The sequence below is a fragment of the Dipodomys merriami genome, unplaced genomic scaffold, assembly GCF_024711535.1.
Source record: "Dipodomys merriami isolate MVZ:Mamm:240054 unplaced genomic scaffold, mDipMer1.0.p SCAF_24, whole genome shotgun sequence".
NCBI lineage: Eukaryota > Metazoa > Chordata > Mammalia > Rodentia > Heteromyidae > Dipodomys > Dipodomys merriami.
In genome coordinates, this window is record NW_027203826.1 from 22,614,658 (window position 1) to 22,637,764 (window position 23,107).

At 43.6% G+C, this 23,107-nt stretch overlaps 1 protein-coding gene across 3 annotated transcripts in view; it reads right to left on the reverse strand.

The window, feature by feature from the left end:
- Pappa2 (pappalysin 2) overlaps positions 1–23,107 on the reverse strand; it is a 221,801-nt gene that overhangs the window by 192,028 nt on the left and 6,666 nt on the right. For all 3 annotated transcript variants that reach the window (XM_070034409.1, XM_070034410.1, XM_070034411.1), the window contains one exon: positions 1,968–3,030. In XM_070034409.1, the coding sequence (XP_069890510.1) occupies positions 1,968–3,030 (1,063 nt within the window). The remainder of the gene's footprint in view (positions 1–1,967; positions 3,031–23,107) is intronic.

A 23,107-nucleotide genomic window follows, 5' to 3' on the forward strand; every position in this document is an offset into this window, starting at 1 on the left:
TAGTATATACATATTATGTATTATGTATTATATAATATGTAGAGAGTGAGAAAGAAAAAAAGGAAGAAGTTTGGGGGGGGAACTATCACAGACAGAAGTATCAGAACAGAATTAGAAGCAATTGATAAATTTCTTCAAAGTTTCAGCAAAAATGTTTTCAAACTTAACATTTTACACAAAGAAAAGTTATCTGTTTCATGTAAAGGCCTAAAAACAATTCTGAGAAGTCATTTTCAGAAAAGTTACCTAGAACATCTTTTCCTAGAGAGTTATTTAAGAACATATTCTAGTAAAAAAAAAAAAAAGTAGTAAATTAAGAGATATTGATGTAATTCAGGATCCAGTGCCTCCAATCCAAAAAAAAATGTAGTGAAGTTCCACAATGATAACTGAACTACAAGCCTAAGATAACTGGACAACATTAGAAGAATATAGAATGAACTAGAACGGAGAGTGCCAGAAAAGGATGTTACAAAAAACAACTATTTAAAACACATATTTAATAAATAAGCATGTAGGAAAAAGCAATTGGAAACATTTGTGGTTATTGAGAAGGAAGGAAGGGACTCTGGTGGTATAAGAAGAAGCTGATCAAGAAAGGAAATAATAGAATGATATTTTGTCCTGCAACAAATAAAATTTCATAGTCATAGTATTGTAAATAAATAGAGACAAAGGGCCACTCTGAGGAAAACACTGTCTGGCTACATTTAAAGACTGCTGTTACAGTTTCAGCCTGAAATGTCCTTCACAGATTCTTGTGCTAAAGTGTTGGTTGCCACTGATGAGGTGTTTTAGAAATGATTAGCTCCTGAGTACTTGAATTTTATCACTAGAGCAATCCATCAATAATTTGATAGCATTATTGGAAGGAAGTAGAGACAGTGTGGCCTTGTTGTGGCACTGTGTGTGTCACTGTGCAGAAGTAACTGCACACACAAGGCTTTTGATCTCCTGGAGCTGATATTCCAAATGAGAGGAAGATACGCACCTGGGTGCAAAAGAAAAATGGTCAGAAGTATGTACTGTACAGGTCGTTAAGGTTAGTCGATGTTAACATGATTTAGTAACTGTTTTAGATTGGAAGATCAGGAAAGGCTTGGGAGTTGATCCTTAGGTAGATATTTGAATGAGGAGTCAGAGCCCACTGGAAGGATACCAAGAGAAAAAGAATTCCCGGGAAGATGGAGCCATCAATGCAAAATCCTAGGGGCAGAAGCAGGCTTGACCTGTTCCACCAAACCAGCACAGTCAGCCACGCTGTGCTGTATGCACGGGGGCAGTGGTTGGATGTGAAGTTGAAGAGAAAGTGGGCAGGAGCTGATGGTAGTCCAGCTAGGGAGCTAGGTCAGAAGGTTAGCTCTTATTTCAAGTGCAGCATCAATGGGAATGGCCAGATCTGAGTCCTTTTTCAAAAGATCTTTCCGGACGCTCTGTGAAGATTGGAGCCAGTAGGGGAACCAGGAGAAATTTGCACAGAAAGATTTGTGGCATCCATGCCTCCAATGAATTGCTCAATCTGTACCAAGGACAGAGATTGTGACTTCCCTTTGTATCCACATTACTGTGCTGAACGCCTCTGGGAACAGGTAGAATGAACAGTCGTGCCCAAGTGCTGTTGACTGGATTCTATTACTCTTTAGAATGCTTGTCCTGGAAGATTCCTTGTCCCCCCCCCCATCCCAACCCCGCCCCACTGGTAAAGAAAATGGCTCAGCTTTCCTGCACCCCAGGCTCCTGGTGCACACAGGTGGTCGGTGCATTGCACACTGGCGCGCACAATTGTCTGTGACCTCAGCCACCCGTCTGCTCCCACTTACCTGGCTTACTTCACGGAAGTTCCATAGAGTCTGATGGGGAAAGATGTCACGAATGCTGTCTTTGGGGACTAAGGCGCACCCCATTTTGCCTCTAGAAGTAGCCAGGACAGCTCCCCCCCCACAGCAGACAGGTCCCCAGCTCCTTACCTCAGGGGTGATTCCGGGTCAAAGCAGGTCTTGCGCACGTCCGTCACGCGGGGGTTACAGCAGTCCCCGCCGTCGAAGTCGTTCAGGATGTTGTTGCACTCGGGGTGACACACCGAGTCCCTGCGGTTCCAGGAGTAGCAGCGGCCCTGCAGGCGGCAGTCCCCCCCGTCGTAGCCCGTGAGAGGGTGCTCACATTCGGGGTCGCAGTGGTCGTTGCCGATCTTGCTGGGCTCGCAGTTCACCAGCACCACCCGGTGCCGCAGGGTGGAGTTGTGGACGCGGTGCACGCTCAGCTGCCAGCTGATGTTGTAGCGCGCGAAGGCGTGCGCCAGCGCCGCGTGCTGCCGGCCGATCTGCTCCTCGCTCACCGTGGGGCGCAGCCCCGCGTCGTCGCACACGTTCACCACCTGGTAGCGGATCACCTTCTCCCCGCGGAGGGGCCAGTGCTCGTTGTACTGGGAGATCAGCTCCACGTTGTCGCAGACCGTCTGCCCGCAGGGCGGGGGGTGCAAGGGTGACAGAACCTCGGGCTGGGGCTCCTCCCAGGCCTTGAGCACCTCCAGCTGAGGGTAGGTCTCGTCCTTGAAGGGGATCCATTGCTCCTTCAGGAGCTCGAACGTGGCGGTCAGCAGGAGGGCGCCCACGTCCCCCGCCTGGCTGGAAGACTGCAGTTGGCTCTGTGAGAGCGCGGTGGACCAAATGATCAGCGTGCCCAGATGACCACGGAAATAATGCCCGCTCTCCGAGGCGTCGCCACCCAGGAGCAGAGAGCGACAGGATGCCATGAAGGGGCTGTGCAGAGGACCAGACTGCTCCGTCCTGCTGGCCACCTGCGCGCCGTCCACGTACAGGACCATGCGCTGCCCGTCGTACGTGGCGGCCACGTGTGTCCACATGCCCGGCTGGTAGTGACTGTGGCCCGTCACAAGGGTGGCTTTCTTCACACGGTCGGTTCGGAGGGAGAAGAAGAAGCGAGGGTCTCTCCTTCCCCTCTCTTTGCCCGTGCGGATCCCCAGCGCCCAGCCCTTGTCAGTGATGGTGTGGGAGCAGTTATCAAACACACCTGGGAAAGAAGGAAGAATCCAGGGGAGAAACACCAAATACAAAGAGAATGGAGAAAGGAATGGGGGGAGGAGGGGAAAACCACATGTCAATAGCGAGAATGAAGGCCTTTGAATTGGAAGAATAATATATAAATGACACAGATTCCCCACCTGCGCTGCCCGGCCATACTCTCATATTGGACCATGTGGCAGCTCACTGGAGATTCCACCCAATTGCGTTTCCTTATATATTTAAAAATACCTAACGAAATCTGGGAAGTGGACAGCCAGTGCAAATGATGGCCATCTATTATCACTTCATCAAGAATATTCTTCCTGATCACTGACTTCCCCCCACCCCTACCCCAGCCCTCTTATATCCTGGGGACCCAGGAGGGCAGCTCTAGACATTTACAAAAGACAGCAAATTGCATGTCCCTTCAAAAAGTCGTTTCCTCCTTTGAACATGGAAATGATTCTCAGAGGGAAAATAAGGAGGTCTCTTGGAGAAGACTATCACTTCTAGACATTGTTCCTGGGGGTAAAGAAAGACCTGTCATCTGTAGAGTGCAACTGTTCCCAAAGAAAGCAAAATGGAATAAGCCCCAGCGAGTCAATTACAAAGGTGGTTATTCTACATCCAGCAGTGCCTACCACAGTAACAAGCAAAACTTTCCAGGTAAAAGAAGGTCCTTTCCACTCACTGCCTCATGTCCTTGCTCAGAAAAGCCACCGAAACAAGAAATCTACTTGATAAACAAAGACAGCACTTGTAGATAACAGCAAAAGGGAGTCATGTCAAATGTGGCAGAACTACAAAACTACAAATGGAAGAGAACCATGAGACAGAGTGGAGGCCCATGACATTCCCAGTATGCCATTGGTGGGTGATTTTTTCCCAACCTCCTGGGTACTTATTTTAGGATATAGTGTCAGGATGAGCCTTTACTTGTAAACTACATGAAGGCATTCTTATAAATATGTACTTCTATCTACACAGAAATGCTTAATAAATATATCTTGAGCTGATGAATGAATGATAATGATCTGATAGTTGCAGGACCAGGTGCTTGAGGTTCATATCAAAAATCATGAAACAAGAATTTTATGTATTCCTTGACCTTATAGAGTTCCCTCCAATAGCCCTTGTTGATGGGTGTTCTGGATTTCTAAATCATAAGCTTCTGCTTTTGATGACACCAAATGTTTAATAAGTAGCCACATTTTTATTAAAGTGATCTTTATAAATAGCTTCGCTTGTGTCTAACATAAGTAAAAACTTGCCCTTAAGAGGATTTTTGTTCTTTTGCTTTTCAGTTTGGTTTTGGTTTCTTTGTTTTTGTTTGTTTCTCCTGGGTTGCTGTTTTTGATTTCTGTACCTTTTGTCTTGTATGTAAATTTATCTGATTTGGGGAGGTAATTGGAAGTACAGAAATGGTGGGCCAAAGGGTTGAACAAATGCAGCAGTGACATTCACTAGACGCTGTGTTGAAAATGAACTACAGTATACACCTTGTAGAGAGGGGGATTGGGAAGGGAAAAACTGGGAGAAAACAATGGGCAAGATGACACTGTTCAAAAAGAAACATACTTAGTGCCTGACTTATGTAACTGTAACCCCTCATACATCACCTTTACAATAAAATAAATAAATTTAAAATAAATAAAAATAAAAGTCATTTTTAACCAAAACAGCCTCTACCTAGTAATTCTAACAATTCACCTTTAAAATACTAGTAATGACTAGCTATGATGCAATGGAAAGTGTCTAGTATTTTGTTTGTTTTCTTGGTTTTACACAAAGCTTGTCAAGAGAATTAAGAAATATTGCTTTGAAATCTCTTTCCATTGAAAATCCATTGGTGGATTTTCAAAAAAGAAAACAAAATTGCATGATCAATACTGTTTCCCTAACCCACATTTTCTTCTTGGTTCACATATTTTAATAAACATTATAGAGCCTTAATTATGTCTTCCTGTTGACTTATGAACAATGTTGGCTTTTAAGAGAAAGTCTACATTTTGATGCACACATAGTATGTGATGAAATTGGAGTATAAATTACTAGACTTCCCATATAAATGACTAATTAACTTACATGAGGTATCTAATTTTCAATTGTGAACACTTTAACATCTTATCCTTAGATTCTTGATTGATAATCAATAAAATAATTATTTCTCCATACTTGTCTCAAAGGCAGCTTTGTCCTGAAGTGGAAAATCTGCAGCATTAGCCAATTGATGTGGTGCATATTACTCCCACAATGGCCAATTTCAAGTTACCACTATGATGTCAGTGTGCATGGAGTTGGGAAGAGAAATGTACAATTGGCTCTGGTGATCCAGCAGGAGCTAGTTCCAGCACTTCTAGATTCACAAAAGGAAAGCAAGTACAAGCTTTCAAGCGTCTCCACTTCCCTCTAACAAAAGCGGACAGCCTGCTTTGCTGAAGATGTGACCTTCTGCAATGAAAGGGGAGTAAATATTGCCTCCACTTTGGATTTTGAGCTTTACGCTGTTTACCAGAACGCTCTGTGACCAGCTGCACCTGCAAATAAATTCTGTCCAACCATTTATCAAGCAGCCAGCCCAGCTTCCCACATGCCCTCAGGAAGCTTTCCCTTTGTCCTGCTCCCTTGATCTCATGACACAGAAACAAGATGAATTGTGTTTCAAAAGATTTTTACAGAACCTTAATATTCAGAAGACTTCCCTTTCTACTTAGTCTAGCACAGCAAAGGCTGACAAACCAACACAGTCTAAGCCAATACAATATACGTGGTGAAACTCTGAGCTTGTGCAACATTGAGTTTTTATAACTTTGGATGTACATGTGATAGAAACAAACACATTACAACTGTTGTTTGTTCATCAAAGCCACATTCTTGGGAAGAACAGAGGGACCAGATCACTAATATGATTTATGAGATCACTCAACACCAAACTGAACTATGATAGCCCATGGTTAGAAACATCAGATCAAATGATGTAACACAAAAGATGGGGGTGAGCTTGAAGCCAAACATTTGGACCATATTGTCTTAAAACCTTATGAATAATTTTTTCAGCACTTTCATCCAAATGTCCTCTGGTATATATCAATGTTTACTAAATTTAAACTTGTTTGAACACCTTGCCATCTTTTAAAACTGAGTTTGGAAAGAAAATAAAGTAAATTAAAGGAGCATGTCTTGTTCATTTTATTCCTGCTCTCAACTCTAAAAATCGTATTTAGAGACCACGAGTTTCTTAATAGAACAATAGATGCATGTGTCTGCAACAAAAATTATTTGCATCTATTGTTCTATTATCACAAATTATCAGGATTTGGAAGTAAAAGATCCAGTTACCAGGAACAAGCCCTTCATACAAACAGAAATGTAATATTCCAAGCTATTAGGAAATAAATGTAAAAATGTGTGAGCCTCATGATTTAGAGGGTCACAAATAACTGTTCAGTGGGAGGAATTCTAAATGTAGCCCCTTGTAGAGAAATAATTTTATTTCCATTTCTTAAATTAGGTCTTTTCACTTGCTTATGCCCAAGAAGGCATAAAGAGCCTTAAACCACCTTTTATTAAATATCTACTACACTCCAACCATAGATCATTCGCCAGTCCTAGTAAACCATACCACAAATGTATGACCTGAATTTTAGTATCTTCTCTTATAGGCCATAAACTAAGCATTAGGCTATTATACAAGCAATTCACAATCTCACATCTAGCAAGTGCAAGAGACAAGAATCCAAACCACATGTATTTTGTACTACACTGAAACATTTCAGATACTTTCAAAAGTTAAGAGTTGCTAGGAAGAAAGTTGTAAGCTGCCTGTGGTGTGGACTAGTAAAAATGGCAGGAATGAATTTGTAGACCCACTTTCTTTCTTTGGATCTTGAAGACAACTAGGATCTGGTTTCTCGAAAGTATCCACAATGGGAGAAGAAAAAAGTAAGTGACTGATTCAATCATTTATCTTTCACTATTGACCAAAGCCTAAATTGACAGGCTACCTTACTGAATATCTGTTCACATTTCTAGGTAGACCTCCCAAGTTCTTCTGTGACATATCATACCCAATAATCAGTTCTAACGGACCTAGGCAAAGGGTTTGGGAGCTTTTTGACCTGTGTCCAGGAGTATGATATTGGGGAAGGGGAGAGGTGGAAGGAGGCTAATTTAAATATCACACATCCAGAAACTTGTTCCAAGCCAATGATTTTCACTGCTCTTTTTCTCGGACTCTCAATTAGGTTTGCAACTGGTAGCATAGGAAATTGTGCTTGTAGGGAATGTAATCAAAAGGGAATGTGACATGATCCTGCTAGGAGCCATTCACACCTTTTCCAGGGCTCCAGCAGGACTGCTTCTGGTGGCTTACTCCCTTCTCTATTAGCAATCTCTCCTATCTCCTCATGGGAGGTTCTGTCAGTTGGTTTCATAGAATGGATTCCCTTAGCCACAGGACCGAATAAAGGGAGTGGTGCTTCCACAGTGCTCTTGGCACCACAATAAAGAGGAAAGGTGTCATCTACCTCAGGAGTTATAAACATCAACCTAAAAATGAGGGAGAAAAATAGGGCCAGGCCTGGTGACACACAACTCTAATGTCAGCTGTTTCGGTAGTGGAAATCAGAACATTTGTAGTTTGAAGCCAGCCTGAGCAAAAGCCAGCCAGAGTTTCATTTCAACAAATCAACCAGTCAGTGGTGTGAGCTAGGCCTGTAATCCTAGCTGTACAGCTTGAAGTCTAAGGCCAACCTGGAGGGAAAAGAGAGAGAAAGAGAGAATTCTGATCTTTGGAGGGCTCTCAGGAAACTCACTGTCTTTAGTATGCTTTTTTGTTGTTGTTGTTAATCGTGGGGCTTGAACTCTGGGCCTGGGCACTGTCCCTCAGCAATTCAGTTCAAGGCTAGCGCTCTACCACTTGAGCCAAAGCGCCACTTCCAGTTTTCTGAGTGGTTTATTGGAGATAAGAGTCTCACAGGCTTTCTTGCCTGGGCTGGCTTTGAACTGTGATCCTCAGATCTCAGCCTCCTGAGTAGCTAGGATTTTAGGCGTGAGCCACTGGTGCCAGGTTAGTATGCTTATTTGATTGTACTGATAAAAGTGGAAAAATAGCATCTATACATTTTTCTTCCTCAAAGCAGAGGAGTTGCTGTACGTCTGTTAAGAGCACCATGAAAACTTGTTTTAGAAGAACCAAATAAATAGTTTAAAAAAAAAAACAACCAATGCTGAGCAGATGCTCTGGCTCTTGAGCTCTTGAGCTCCAAAATCTTCTCCTCTACCCCAATTAAAACTTTCCTCCTTGGTCTGTAAATCACTTCCTCAACACCAACCATTCGAGTACAGTGGACCCCACAAATGGTATTGTATCTGTCCCATCTGAAATGCCGTCTGTCTCTGGGAGGCCCTCCCCAAACCATCCTCAATTTCATGTTGTCTATGAAGTATTTGACCGTGACCACCTACAGCTTACTGAGCCCTATATTGCTGCTATTTGTTTAATTATTTAATCAAGCAGTTTGAGAGATCCTAGATAACAAGAGCCTGTATCACCTGTCAGTGAACTTCCCACAGGGTTAAGGAAGGGTGGGCTCTTGCTCCAATATTACACCCACTGCTCTTGAAGACGGCGCAGGAGACTGTGGGTTGTGGGGAGCACAGCAAGAGCATTTCTGTGCATCTTAAGGAGCACCTAGAAACATGCAGAAGAATGAACCAACAGGGACCCAGCATTCTCCTCACTCTGCAACTACAGATAGACATTCCTCCCTATTTTACCTTCGCTTTTCCCCAGGCATCGTAGAATGAGCTCCTTGCTCCTAGACCTAGAAAACAAAAAGGATGACAGCACCTAGAAGAAACCCTCCTGGGAGATTTCCTTAGGGAAATCTCCACCCAGGATACAACATCAAATCCTGGCAGAGTCTCACAAAGGAGATCACTCAACAGCAAGCCAAGGTGGCAGAGGTAAAAGGAAGGGTTTTTGTTTTTTTGCAGAAATGCTGCTTTTGGCAGCACAGCTGTGGACCCTCCCTTCCAAGAAATCCTCATGGCAGAGTTCTGCTCTACACATCTGGACGATGAAACAGAGGTGAGAAGTCCTGCTTCTCCGAGAAGCCCCAGCAGCTTCCAGGAAGGTGAAGCTCCACTTGAGAAAACAAGGAGTCCACGCATCATCTCACTGGCTGGTAACTGGAAAAGACAATGCTATGTGGTGCAAGTTTGTTTTGTAGGAGGAAAACTGAGCAGAACCAGGGCCAGGTTAGGTCATGACCATAACTCAGTCTGATACAAGGGAAGAGCCTTTCTCAGGATGTTATGCCTGGGCTGCCTTACATCTGTATGTGCTGCCCTCTGCAGAACTACTGACCCCATTCCCCCCACCCCAGATAGCATGAGTGGATAAAAGGAGCAGAAGGAAAAAGTCATCCATCAAAGAAAAGGCAAGCTTGGCAGAAAGCAGGAAAAGTAGAAAAAAATGTGAAAGGGGAGGGGGAGCAAAGCAGTGTTCTTCAGCTGTTCTAGATAACTTTCCATGGAACAGGATTAGTCTCAGCTTTTCATCTACAAGTCCAAGGGTTTACCAATTAGAGCGCAGAGTGGGAAGAAACCTCCTGGGGACCATTCTCCTAGCATCTTTCCAGCAAACTTTTCATTTTAGTCATGCTCTCATCACGGGCAAGGATGATAAAAAGCAGGATGGAGGCTTCCCACGGGCCACCCATGTATAGCATGGGAGTCCATGAGGCAAAGAGGACGCTTTGAAATTGCCTGAAATTGCAAGGTATGAGATAAGAATCCAAGGGAGTTTACACCTACAGAAAAAGTGGCCCATGCATGGTCCTATAGAGTATAGTTAGCACAGGCTCTGGTCCAGCACAACATGAACTAGATACTCTTCCAATTATTATTATTAATAGTAGTAGTAGTAGTAGTATTGATTGAGAGAAGGGTGGTGTAGGGAACAAAGTTAGAAGTACCCAGCATGGAGGTAACTGACATTAGCATCATCTGCTTGAAATTGCACATACTTAGAACTCCTGGAAGACTTACGCCAGGGATTCTCAGTGTTTATTGTGGATGTGAGAATATATTGGGCTTTCTTCAGTAGTGAGTAAGGGAAAAGATTCATCTAGGGACTAATAGACAAATAACACCCACAAGTTCATCTCCTCCACTCCACTTGCATTTCATTTATTTCACTCACTCACACACACACACACACACATACACACATACACACACACATACACACACACATTATGAACATGTTTGCCTGTATCCATCTGAGACACTTCCCATTTCTTACATTATCATCTACTTAGGAGATGTAAAGACATGAGTAGGGAATCCTAAAGAGGAGGAGGAGGAGGAGGAGGAGGAGGAGGAGGAGGAGGAGGAGGAGGAGGAGGAGGAGGAGGAGGAGGAGGAGGAGGAGGAGGAGGAGGAGGAGGAGGAAGAAGAAGGAGAAGGAGGAGGAGGAGGAGGAGGAGGAGGAGAAGGAGAAGGAGAAGGAGAAGAAGGAGAAGAAGGAGAAGAAGGAGAAGAAGGAGAAGAAGGAGAAGAAGGAGAAGAAGAAGAAGAAGAAGAAGAAGAAGAAGAAGAAGAAGAAGAAGAAGAAGAAGAAGAAGAAGAAGAAGAAGAAGAAGAAGAAGAAGAAGAAGAAGAAGAAGAAGAAAGAAGAAGAAGAAAAAGAAAAAGAAAAAGGAGGAGGAGGTTTTTAAGAAAGACAAATGAAGACAAGATAAATAAAATTACTATCTTGAAAGGTGGAAAAGAGGAAAATTGGTTTTTGTCTAGAGATCAAGTGATATTGCAGAGTAAAAGGCACATTTGAGAACTATTGTGGAAAGAGATTGTTGGTAAACCATATCCATGCTGGAAAAATACTTGACAGTCGCTTACTAAAAACCACTTATAATATACTCTTCAGCTCTGAACTTCCATTGCTAACAATCACTGACAAAGAAGCAATCTAGGAAGTACTCACAAGGATGTTCACAAAAGCATCATCTGTAATAGAAAACCAAACCAGACCCCTTGAGCAACACAATATCACCCTCCCATCAAAATACCCTACTTTTGATAGATAAATAGTTTGTAGAACCTACCTACTGGGAAACACCTGTCAATTGGTATCACATGTCAATTCTAGGGAGAATGATATCATGAGGTTGGTGACCCAGAGACCACACACCCAAATACTTTGCCAGTCAGAACTAAAAGTCTCAAAGCCCTTTATTCCCGCACTGTGAAAATCTGAGAGGATGTGGCGTGTTTGCTCACAAATTGAACCCAGGTGGGGTTTCAGAGCCCAGTGTTCAAAGGAGGCTCTTAAAGCTGACCTCTGAGTAAACCCCTGCTATGGAGTGGTTTTGGCTGCTTGATCTCTGAGTGAGAAATAGAAACGACAGAGGAAAATAAATGATCTAATTAACTGATATTCGTGTTAGAGAAAGATTAAAGCTGTTAGGGTCCTTTGTAACTTTTCTTGTTTTCTTCTGCTTTCTAATGCAAGATTTAAATTAAGCTGAGGCATCCTGCAGGAGTTGAAATAAAGTCAAACTAATAACCAAGACCTTTGAGCATGTATCATCCTCGGTCTACCTTTTGTGATATCAGGTAAATGTATTTTCCTCTCTGTGCCTAATTGCCCCATGTGGGAAGATGAGCTGCACTGACTTTGTTACATGGACAGAAAATGTTCAGAAGCTTAGTCTCTAGGTTCACCTTGATGGATTCAAGGCCATCCTCCTGTGTCTTGGTACCCTGTGCCTGCGACCAGAGCAATAGCACATAGAAAGCATTGAGCTTGTATCACTGTTAATGATATAGTTATTGACGAGGTTGTTTTCTACTGGATTCCTCCTTGGAATTCATCTTGTAATCATGTCCTTCCATCTCCTAAAAAGCAGAGCAAGTCAAACATCATAGTCATTCAAGTTAGCTAAGGATACTTGTTAATCAATTTTCCCTACAAACAATTCCATGCTAAATTGTACGGCATAGATGTGCATTTGATAAGAGCTTGAGAAAGGAGAGTTTGCAGGAACTAGAACGGGCAGGAAAGGCCTTTAGGAAAAGGAATCTGAGCAGGCCTGGCAGCTCAGCTAGGAGTGTCCTGAGAGCAAACTCTGGATTCTTGTGTTCTATGCATCTCCACAGAAGATGAAACAGCACCCAACACTGACTAAGCACTCAGAGCACAGCGTTAAGCCTGCAAATTCACTTAAATGTACTTAATCATCATAAATCTGATAGAAAAATCACCCTGTGCTCCAATTTACCCATCATGTCCCACCAACCAGTGGTAAAGAAGTACTGGCATAGAAATTGAAGCTGAAATACTGGTCCCCAAATCCAGCCTTTCAGCCCACCGGAGGAAAGAAACAGATTTGGATGAAGTTAAGCACATTGAAGGGGAAGAGAAAAACTTGCACAGAGGCAAGGAGCTAGTGACAGGCAGGAAGGCAGGTCATGATCGTGTGGAGGTAAGCAGGTCATGTGGAAAGGATGTTCAGGAACATAGTTCATGTTGGGAGTCAGGAGAGGCCAAGTTCTGTGCAAGAGGCCAGAGGAGCTTCTGCCTGGCAAAGGACATAGCTAGCAAGATCAATAGAAACCCCACAGACTGGGAGAAGATCTTCACTAGCCATACAACGGAAAAGGGTCTCCTATCTAAAATATACCTCGAACTCAAAAAATTAAATCTCCCAACAACAAATCCTCAGATTATTCTCTAGTCCCTCATTCAACCCAAAGTGCACACTCTGTTCTAGGCCCTGCTCTGTGCTGGAGTGGATCACAGATGACTGAGATCCAGAGAAGCTCTCTGGGAGCTTACAGAACATCACACATGGTTTTCCTAGATGAGAAAAGAGGCTCAAACTTTACCTAAAGTTAGAACTATAAGTATATGCTTGGAGAGAAGGAAAGTTACCAGCCAGTAAGAGCTAGGTCTGGGAAGAGTGATGTTCACAAAAGAAACAGGAACTTTTAGGGAACAGCAGCCTCTTCCTTCAGTTCCTGGATTTCAGCAGCATACCCTGTATGGCAGATCACTGCTCAGTTACCTGAGGTAGAGAAGGTGACACCACCACAGCGGAGCCCCCTCCTCAGCCATGCTGGTCCCTGGCCAAGGTCACCACATGCTATATCCAAGAGCCCAACAAGTCTGTCACACCCATGGAGGGAATCCTGACCAAGATTACCTCTTTCTTCAAGATCCAGGCCATGGGTTGTATTCTAATGATATTGGACTGGCAATTGTTTCAAGTTATTAATGTAGCTTGAAGCAAACAGTGTCCAAAACAGACTTCTTCTGCTATGGCTTTTGTTTATAATTATTCTATGTGAAACCGGAGTTTATTTCAAAAATAATCATTTCACACTTCTTTGTGTTCATAAACATCTCTTGAATAAAGGACTAGTGAGTGAGTGAATGGATTAATACAAGTACCTGAACTAGGACCTGTGTATAGGTATATTTTTAACTAACATGGTGTTATCCACCAAAAATTAATAATCAAAACACACTTCAGATTTTTAGAAGACCAGAGAAGGAACAGAAAGATTGGAACTCAAGGCCCATTCCCAGGCCCCTAGGGGCCGCCACTGCAGGATGGTGATACTCATTTGTCTCTGGTTACACACTCTGCTTGCTAACCTACCTGTGGATAATAATGTGAACAAACATGTGTACAGACAAAAGTCCCATAGGAAGGGACTATACTTGCAAAACAGAGGAGACAAGTAAAAGCAAAGTTTCTGAAAGTTTAAAAATCATCACTGTTAAAGCAAGATGTAAACTGCATACAATTTTTATAGAATAGCTCCTGGTCAATATCTGTCAAATGTAAACAGAGTGGGGGGAGGGATGGGTGGCTGGAAAAGTGGGAGTTGGGGAAAACGTTCTAGATATTATACCAGGAATCTCCAATCTCTTAGACATCTACAAAGTCAATAGGATTCAAAGATCACCAGGCCTTCCTTTTCCTATTTCCAAAATAGGATAATTCACTTCCTAATTTATGAGTCTGAATCTTCATTCATTCATCCTCTTTCAAACATTTATTAGAAGAGTTGTTGGCTCTCTAGGTTATGAGGCAGTATGGATTCAGTAATGAACCAGGTGAGGTGAAAGTTAGAGCCAACCTACTCTTCCAATAGAAATGGCAGAGCATTTGAGGCTCAAAATGTCTGATTAATACCAGCAGCACAGTGTCCAGCAAACAGCACAAGTGAGTTCATGAGGATGTGCCTAATGGCTAGAAAGCAAAATGGGAACTACATTCGGATAAGATAGAGTACAGGGTTTCAGAAAAATCCATCAGAGAACAAAACAAAAAATCAATCTTTCTTGAAAAGGACCAAGGAAGACTCCCTGAAGAGATGTTCTGGCAGCTAAAAATGCAGCTGGTGAAAATAAGAACAAATCAGATGGCTGTGGTCTTGGAGAGGTTTCTAGTTAGTTGTAAAGCATGAAGGGCAGATGTCAAAGGCTGGGGACAGAGGGTACATCTCGGTAGAAGCAATGTGGTACTCTTAGAAGTTGAGCTGTAAGACACAATTTATGCATTGCATTCCAGCCCTTCTGTGTGTGTCAGTTTGTACACGTGTTCACATCCAGATGTATGTGCAAACGTGCCTCTGTGTGAACCTTGGACACCAGTAGGAACATCAGGAGGTAATGTAAGTAGTGTTCGTTTTGATGTATGAAAGAAGCTAACTTTATCCTAAGTGCACAGGAGGGGCTTCCAGTGTGTTTAAGCATGAAAGTCACTTGAACTGCCTTCCATTTGAGAAATCTCCCTGTGACTGGAGTCACATAAACTGAGCTTCCTGTAAAAGATGGCCAGAACTACTTTGGCCAATAGTAAAGGAAATGTGATTAATATACCAGGGCCAAGTGTAAAGGCAAACCAGATACAATTCAGTGATTGGTAATTGGTGTTTCACATGTGATGCACTGAAGGGAGAGGGGTAACAAAGAGAAACCAAACCTCCCAGAGGTCAGCCTTGGTGAATGTGCCCTTCACTGCAGAAGGAATCAGAAGAAAGGATCTCAGGTAGACAGAATTGGGAGGCAGGGCGGGACCCTTCACTCCTTATTGCTCCTGTCATGCAGTTAGAGACGAGTACATAGTAGATAAGAACATGTATTCTGGGAGCAAAATATCCAGAGTGAAACCCTGGCAACACGGGGTCTAGCTGCATGACTTTGGTCCTGTACAGGATTGCTTGGTGTAAACAAGCTGTATGACTGTTCTGTGTGGACCTTGAGTGGCAATGTCCTGCTTCTCTGTGTGCTCCTGTCTCTCCATCCCCTTCCTCGAGTTGTCTTAAGGAATACTTGAGTTTATATTTGTAAATTAACTGCTGTAATGTCTGGCACAAAGTAAATATTTCATAAGTATTTGTCAAAAAGTATTTGTGCAATCATTTCTTGGAATGATTGTTCGCATTTGTATGCTTTATATTTCTGTTTATTTGTATTCCATTGCTTTATCCTCTTTAGATTGACTCTCTAGATTCTACTTCTTTGTTTTAGGTCTTGAGTCTTAGATGTCTCCTCACTGTGATCTAATTTTGAAGTCCTCTTTCACAGCTCAGTTTCTGTATAGACAAGACCTTCTACCCATGTTCATTACTTTTCCTCTCATTCATATCTCTTGATTCTTCTTACCTACAACTCTGGAGTGAAATCGCTCTCTCTAACATTATCAGTGATTCCTAATTTCTAGGCCCAAAGCACTCACTTACTTGGGGCCTGTGGCTTTCTTAGTACATCTATGCCATCTGACACTCTAACCTAACATTTCAGTCTTTCTTCCGAATCTCTGGTTGCTTTTGCTCTTACTAGCCAGACTGGCCACTCCCATGGTTCTTGCTCTAATCAATTTTAAGAAGATTCCTACCAGACTTCTCTAATCAATTTTAAGATGATTCCTGCCAAGCACAGTTTCTGTCTTAAGAGACCCTTTTTAATTCTCTAGCATGTGACTGTATGCCTACTACTTCACCTAACTAAAGCTCAATAAATGCCCCATGAGTGAATAAATGTTAACAAATGAACGAACCAATCTACTCTTCTCATAACCCATCTAGAATGTGCAGCACCTCTTTGCAAGAAAGTTACCAACTGTTGAGTTACCACGTAAAAGGTGACTAACTGATTCCCAAGCTCTTGACCTCACTTCTGATCAGGTAACTGACCTTCATATCCAGAAATAAGCGCCAATCACTGGTCTTGACATCCCAACTGGTTGTCATGACAATGCATTCACGTCAACACCTTCTGAGATGCTGGGTTCCAATTCTCATATTGTATATTTGAGCAAGACCACTTTTTACTCACCACTTACTTCTGACTCAGAAAGGGAACCGGGATGTTTTTGTTTGCCCACTGAGCTTTATTTCCTGGCTGTTCCTCTTTTAAAAAATAAAAGTCATAATAGAAGATTGTTTTAGAGCAGGTAGTAAACAGAGAAGAAGGGAAGAATGCTGTTATTTTTTGGACACAAATCTTGGCAGAGAAATATACTCTGGAAGGTGCTAGAATGAGAGTGTGGGTGATGTGAGCAGAAACAAATTTGATGGGCCCCCAGAGCCGCCTAATTCCATGTACTTGAACAGAAGCAAGGGATTTATGTACTTGTTTATGACCTCAGGAACCAAAGTTAATGGATATCCAGAGTATACAGGCTCAGGGTCCAAATGAAGGTGTTACCTTCTTCTTAATAAACACCAAATAAGGTGTTTATTTGGCCTCCTCAAAGCATGGAGTAAAACAGGAAAGAGGCAGAGCCAGACCTCCTGGCACACACATTCTGAATGAATCAGATGGTCAGTTCCAGAGAATAAGAAAAAAAATGTTCACAAAGGAGGAAGCAGGAGATGAGGAAGTATGAAGTGGCGCAGCTGAATTTGTTTGGGCTGCCAAAAGTGCTTCCTACTTTCTAGCCTTGCCTCTGTCGCTCCTAAAGATTTCCAATCCAACAGTCTGTGGCCCACCCTAGAACAGCACCCAGAGTGGTTGCCTGGGGTTTGCATCTCCTTCTGGAGGCCTGGGAGAAGGAGGCAGCAGAGAATGAGCAGTGAGCACCAATGGTGCCTGGGCACTCCAAGCCTCACGCACCACATTGCGTCTCTGAGATCAAAAGGACCTGGGAGAGGCTTTTATAGCAACCGAAGCTAGAGGGGATGGGGGAGAGCAAGTAATGGCAGGTGTGAGGCCTTCTGGCTGAAATACAACAAGTTAGATGGTCACATCACCAGCCTCAGGGGAGCTCCTTCCTTGCCAACCAAACCTCAGGCAACTGGGTAACTACACAATCCCAGGTCTAAGACTGGGAGTGGACTGGAGAAGTTTAGGATACCAAAGTATGAGTGTTATCATTCTCCAGCCCCCATCCCATTCTCCTTTACCTTCAGAAAGTGTTGTTGTACCACGACTTCTGAGGGGCTCAGGGCTCTCCATATGTCTGTCATTTAGTGCTCAACAGGGAGTGAAGCACTCTGGGATAAGGATGGACTCCTTTGTACAGATCTCAGTTCAGGAAGGAGAGAATCCATTCCCAGGATACCCTGGGGAAACAGGGTAGTTTGATGAGAGGGCTTCCCTGGGATTATTGGGGCCCCATGGACAGAACCAAAGGTCTTTTGCTCTTCTCTTTTCTTTTCTTTTCTTTTTTGTCAGTCGTGGGGCTTGAACTCAGGGCCTGAGTGCTGTCATTGAGTTCTTTTGTTCAAGGCTAGTGTCCTACCACTTGGAGCCACAGCTCTACCTTCCAATTGTCTGGTAGTTAATTGGAGCTAAGAGTCCCATGGACTTTTCTACTTGAGCTGGCTTTGAATTGCAATCCTCAGATCTCAGCCTCCTGAGTAGTTAGGATTATAGGCATGAGCCAGTGGCTCCTGGCTCTTTTTCTTTTCTTTTCTTTTCTTTTTTTTTTTTTTTGGGGGGGGGGGGGTCCAGTCGTGGGGCCTGAACTCTGGGCCTGGGCACTGTCCCTCAGCTCTTCAGCTCAAGGCTAGCGCTCTACCACTTGAGCCACAGCGCCACTTCCGGCTTTTTTCTTTTTGCTTATGTGGTGCTGAGGAATCGAACCCAGGGCCTCATGCATGCAAGGCAAATGCTCTACCACTAAGCCACCTTCCCAGCCCTCCCGGCTCTTTTTCTTTGTAATGTGCAAGCCAACAGCCACATTTCTCCAAGGCCACGGAAGCCCATTTCGTTTCCAAGAGTCAGAAATATAAAAATGAACCCTAAGGATGGTGCATTACAAATTGGTTCACTCTGTGTGTGTGTGTGTGTGTGTGTGTGTGTGTGTGTGTGTGTGTGTCCATGTCTCCAAATGATAAGCGGAGTCATTGTATAACCTGGTAATTCCCCTCCTATTCCTGTTCCTTTTGAAAAAGGCTGCTGCCTGCTCCAAGTCCAAGTGTTGCTGCTTAACCTGCTTCTTTCCCTCAAGAAGCAGCAGCAGCTAGAAGCCTGTGAGAGATGCAGAATCTCAGGCCACCGCTCTCTACTGAATCCAACTCTGCATTTGGTTTAGAGAGTGGTGCTAGTACAAGCAGCAGATGCCAAGACAGGATTGAATATGCAAAGATAGTATGAAGGAGACAACTCTGAGAGAAAACATGGAAGGAGTCAGAAAAGGCCATGAGCGCCACGAGTCTATGATGCAAGTGTAATGCTGAAGGAAAGAGAGAGAAAAGAAAAGTTGAGGGGGAAGAGCCTTCTAGACCGCCCAGCAGTCTTCAGAAATGCCTTGCAAGGCCTTTGATAGTCCCCAAGCCAAAGTCAACCACATCTTTTCCCCTGCTACCACAAGGATGTGTGGTCTCCATACAATGATAGTGGTGAACTTGAGAACATAGGGCCCATGGTCCTTGCTCAATGAAGCTCTCTGTAGTTGGAGCGCCGGGAGGCATATTCTCTTTGTATCTGTTGCCCCGTATACTCCCACAGTGGCCATCCAATCTCTCTGCATAGTGAAGTTCAAGTAGCCACAGTCCAGAGCAGAGGATGGCAAAGTATTTTTATGGCAAGGGCCAGAGGCTTTTCGCGCTATAAGGTCTTAGTCACAACTTTTAAGTGCTGTCATTTAGCATGGAGGCGGCCACATAGAACATACAGTCTAGTAAGTGTGGCTATATTCCACTATATTCCTGTTTACAAAAACAGGCTCTGACCTTGTACTTGCTGTGGCCCTTTGGCCATAATGCCTCAAACCCTGCTCTAGAGTTGTGGAGTTTAGGCTTTCTTGAAGTAGTTAAAGCATGTTGTCTATGAAACAGATAAGACAGGCTATTCCTGCCCTGAACTCAAAAGTCTCCTACAAAAGCTCCTAAGCCATCTCTTCAGGGGTGCAGAAACACCCAGTCTTTGCTCACCACATAGTTCCTCCAGTTCTAGAAACTTCTCCCTACCTGTCTTACTCATCTCTAATGTGCATCTAAATTTCTAGTTTATTCTACAAACACAACTGAGAGGTATCTATCACTGGGGTCGAGGTTTGTGGATGACACCAGTGAACTGATTCCTGGGGAATTTCTTAGCTAACAGAAATAAGACAGGTACAGAAAGAAGTAATAAGGTGACAAGTAGTACACAGCCCAGGAAATGCCATGTGAAAGGCTATGGGAGCAGACCAGAGAGAGCAATCATCATCACACAGGGAACTGGGGATGCTCCAGGGTTGCATGTCCTGCCATGGGATATGAAAAGATGAGAGATAGAACCAGATAGAACCAGAACCAGGCAACCCCCATGCCAACGCTCTTCTGGAGGGTCAGAAAGCCACGTAATGGAAATTCTCCTTCACGCAGATGCTAATTCCAAACCATCACAGCAGACAACCTGTTCTGAAAAGAAAACCCATGGTATCCTCTGAGGGGCAGGCATACTCTGCCAGGCCTCCACATCCCTGGCTCTGTAAGGGCAAGGGGGGCCACACCACTGTATGACAAGGTCCTGATCCAGGAACCGCATGTGAGGAGCTGAGCAGCTGCTCAGGGTCTGCTAAGGACAGACTGTCTGACTTCCAGAATTGCTCCCTATTGGAAGAGGCAACAGAGGAGAAGACCATGGAAATGCATGCTCAGAGGAGCCCTGGGAAAGGTGTATGAAGCTCTTCACCTGGTCTGCAGTTCTGTTGGGTGAAAGCAGCTATCTTGTAGCTCTTCCCTACCCATGTTCTCTTTCCATCTACTTAAATTGGCCTTCTACAAAGCTCTATACCACATGCAGGTTGGCTTGAAACCAATGGGGGCAGAAAAGTCCATGAAACCTTTTTGTTTTTTTGGTTCGGTTGTGGGGCCTGAACTCTGGGCCTGGGCACTGTCCCTCAGCTCTTCAGCTCAAGGCAACCGCTCTACCACTTGAGCCACAGCACCACTTCCGGCTTTTTTCTTTTTGCTTATGTGGTGCTGAGGAATGGAACCCAGGGCCTCAGACATGCAAGGCAAGCGCTCTACCACTGAGCCACCTTCCCAGCCTGTCCATGAAACTCTTATCTGCAATTAACTAGCAAAAAGTTGGAAGTAGAAGTGTGGCTCAAATCGTAGGGTGCCAGCCTTCAGCAAAAAAGCCAAGCGAGAGCATGAGGCCCTGAATTCAAGTCCCCATACCAGCATGCACTCTTCTTGCCAAACACAAAACCACTTTTTGCAGAGAAGAGGATGTCACAATATCCTATAAAAATCCCATTTTGAAGCTCTGCCCCAAAACGGAAAAGTTGTCAATAGGCTCTACAATGACCTCATGCTTCGACCCTGGCCCTCAGGAAACCCAGACAGCTCTGAATATTATGCAAGCCATGTAAACATGAACATTTTTCTAGGGACTAAGCAGAGATTTAATCAGATTTCAATACAGTTTATGGCTCCATAAAAGGTTTAATACCTTTGTTCAATGTATTTAAGAGTACTGCCCAGGCTAAAAGAGAACAGATGACCCTGTAAATAAAATAAATGAGTCCTTTTGAAACTGATTCTAGTGTTCTCATCTTGAGACTGGTTCATGAAAGAATGAACCTATTTATCACCTTCCCAGTTTGACAAATTAGCAAACTAAATTGCTAAGGGATTAAAGTTAGTATCTTCTCTAAGGAAAAATGAGACATTATTGGGTTAGCACCAGAGAAGTGCTGCTTAAGAAACAGTCCTTCGTGTGGATTCCTCACACTGTTTAATAACTTTTATATGATTAATAAATCCCATAGGAAGCCAGGTGTCAGTAGCTTGTACCTGAAATCCTAGCCACTCAGGAGGCTGAGATCTGAGGATCAAGGTCAAAGCCAGCCAAGAGAAGAAAGTCCATGAGACTCTCATCTCTAAATTAACTAGAAAAGCCAGAAGTGAAGGGTGGTCAAACAGTAGGGTACCACCTTTGAGCGAAAATAATTAGGGATAGCATCCAGACCTTGAGTTCACCCCCCCATCCCCCGCTTCCCTGCCATATACTGGTAAAAAGCAAGTAGGCAAATAAACAAATGAATGAATGGACAAATGAAGGAATGAAACAAATCCTATGGGTCAATCCCAGTGTTGTGCACCATAAAAATCATGTGACTCACTTAATATTACCATAGCTCTCAGGACATTTCATCCATCTCTCTCTCTCTCTCTCTCTCTCTCTCTCTCTCTCTCTCTCTATATATATATATATATATATATATATATATATTCAATTTATTTGAATTGAACCACACATTTATAAAGAGTCTCCTTTCCCATTTTTTTCAATGTGATGAAATCAAAGCTCAGGATGCTCCATGGATTGCCAAAGACTGTAGTGCAGATAAATGTTGGAGAAAGGATGGATTCCAGGTCAGTCTGCCTCCCAAGTTCCACCGGGGACATGCTCTATAAAGCTTGGGTCTTCAGAGGAGGAGACCTCGCCTTCGTGCCGGACACTTTCTTAGATATCTTTGTATTCCCCAAAGCGGCTTGCCCCCTTCACAGGGCAGGACGCTTGATAAATATTTGTTGGAAGAAGAAAACCTGGACTTGGGCTCTAGGTCTACCATAGGCTTAGTGACTCAGTGACTCAGTCTTCTGTAGCTTGGATTTGCAGGTGGTTACTCAGCTGGGAGAATTCAGGGAACATTTGAAATCAATTATGGGTACAGAAGACCCTATTATGTTTTTTTCCCCTTTTGTGTATGTTGGGGTTGAAGTAGAAGAAAGGAAGTTGAGACAGAGGGAAAGGCACAGTATGGTTTGGGGATTACATGCGGAAGCTTCTTTAAGCTTTAAGTCACACCAAGAAAGGCCAGGATCTGGCTCATTCCACTCCCTGGCTCCAGTGGCCTAAACAGCTGGGCTTCTGACCTCAGGCTACTCGTAGGAAGCCACAGAGCCCTGAATTGCTGGACCCTTGGCTAGTGACTTTTGTGGAAAACACTGGAGTGGAATGCTTGCATATCATTCTCCCTCAGACTTTGGTATATTTGCTTACCTGATGAACGATGGAAAATTTACCCTCATTCCTACTCTAAGCACCTTTCGAGCCTTCCTTTAGTCCATTCCCACTCTGAGAATCTCTTAGCAGCCATGTCTAATTTGTTGTAGACCCTCATAAAAATATTTTTGTAATCCATTCTGGAGTCCAACTTCCTACTTTGGAAGGATGTGGCAATTGGAAAGGAGGGACGGGTAATACCATTTGGTTGGTTGGTTTTGTTTGCTTTACTGGTTGACAAAAGTACCTGTTAGTCAAAACCTCCAAAGAAGTCATTGCAGAAATTAAGAAAGAAAGAAGAGCCTTATATGAAGCGGATCCCAAGGGATGCCTACCAATAACATTCTGGGACAGGACAATTAAATTAAACCCACAGACCAGCTCAGGACGCCCCTCCAAGAAATCTGACATTTCCCCAGTGGCTTGCTTACCTTCCTGTGCATGAAGCAACACTGCCACCTAGTGCCAACTGTTGAAAGTATTCCCCAATGCCCCTGGTCTAGGGTAAGAGATTCCCCCATAGTGACTGGTATGGTTGAATTGTTTGAGTCCTCTGCTGAAGAGAAAAGAATCCACTTTGGTAGATAGAGAATTTTGAAATTGGAGTAGATGA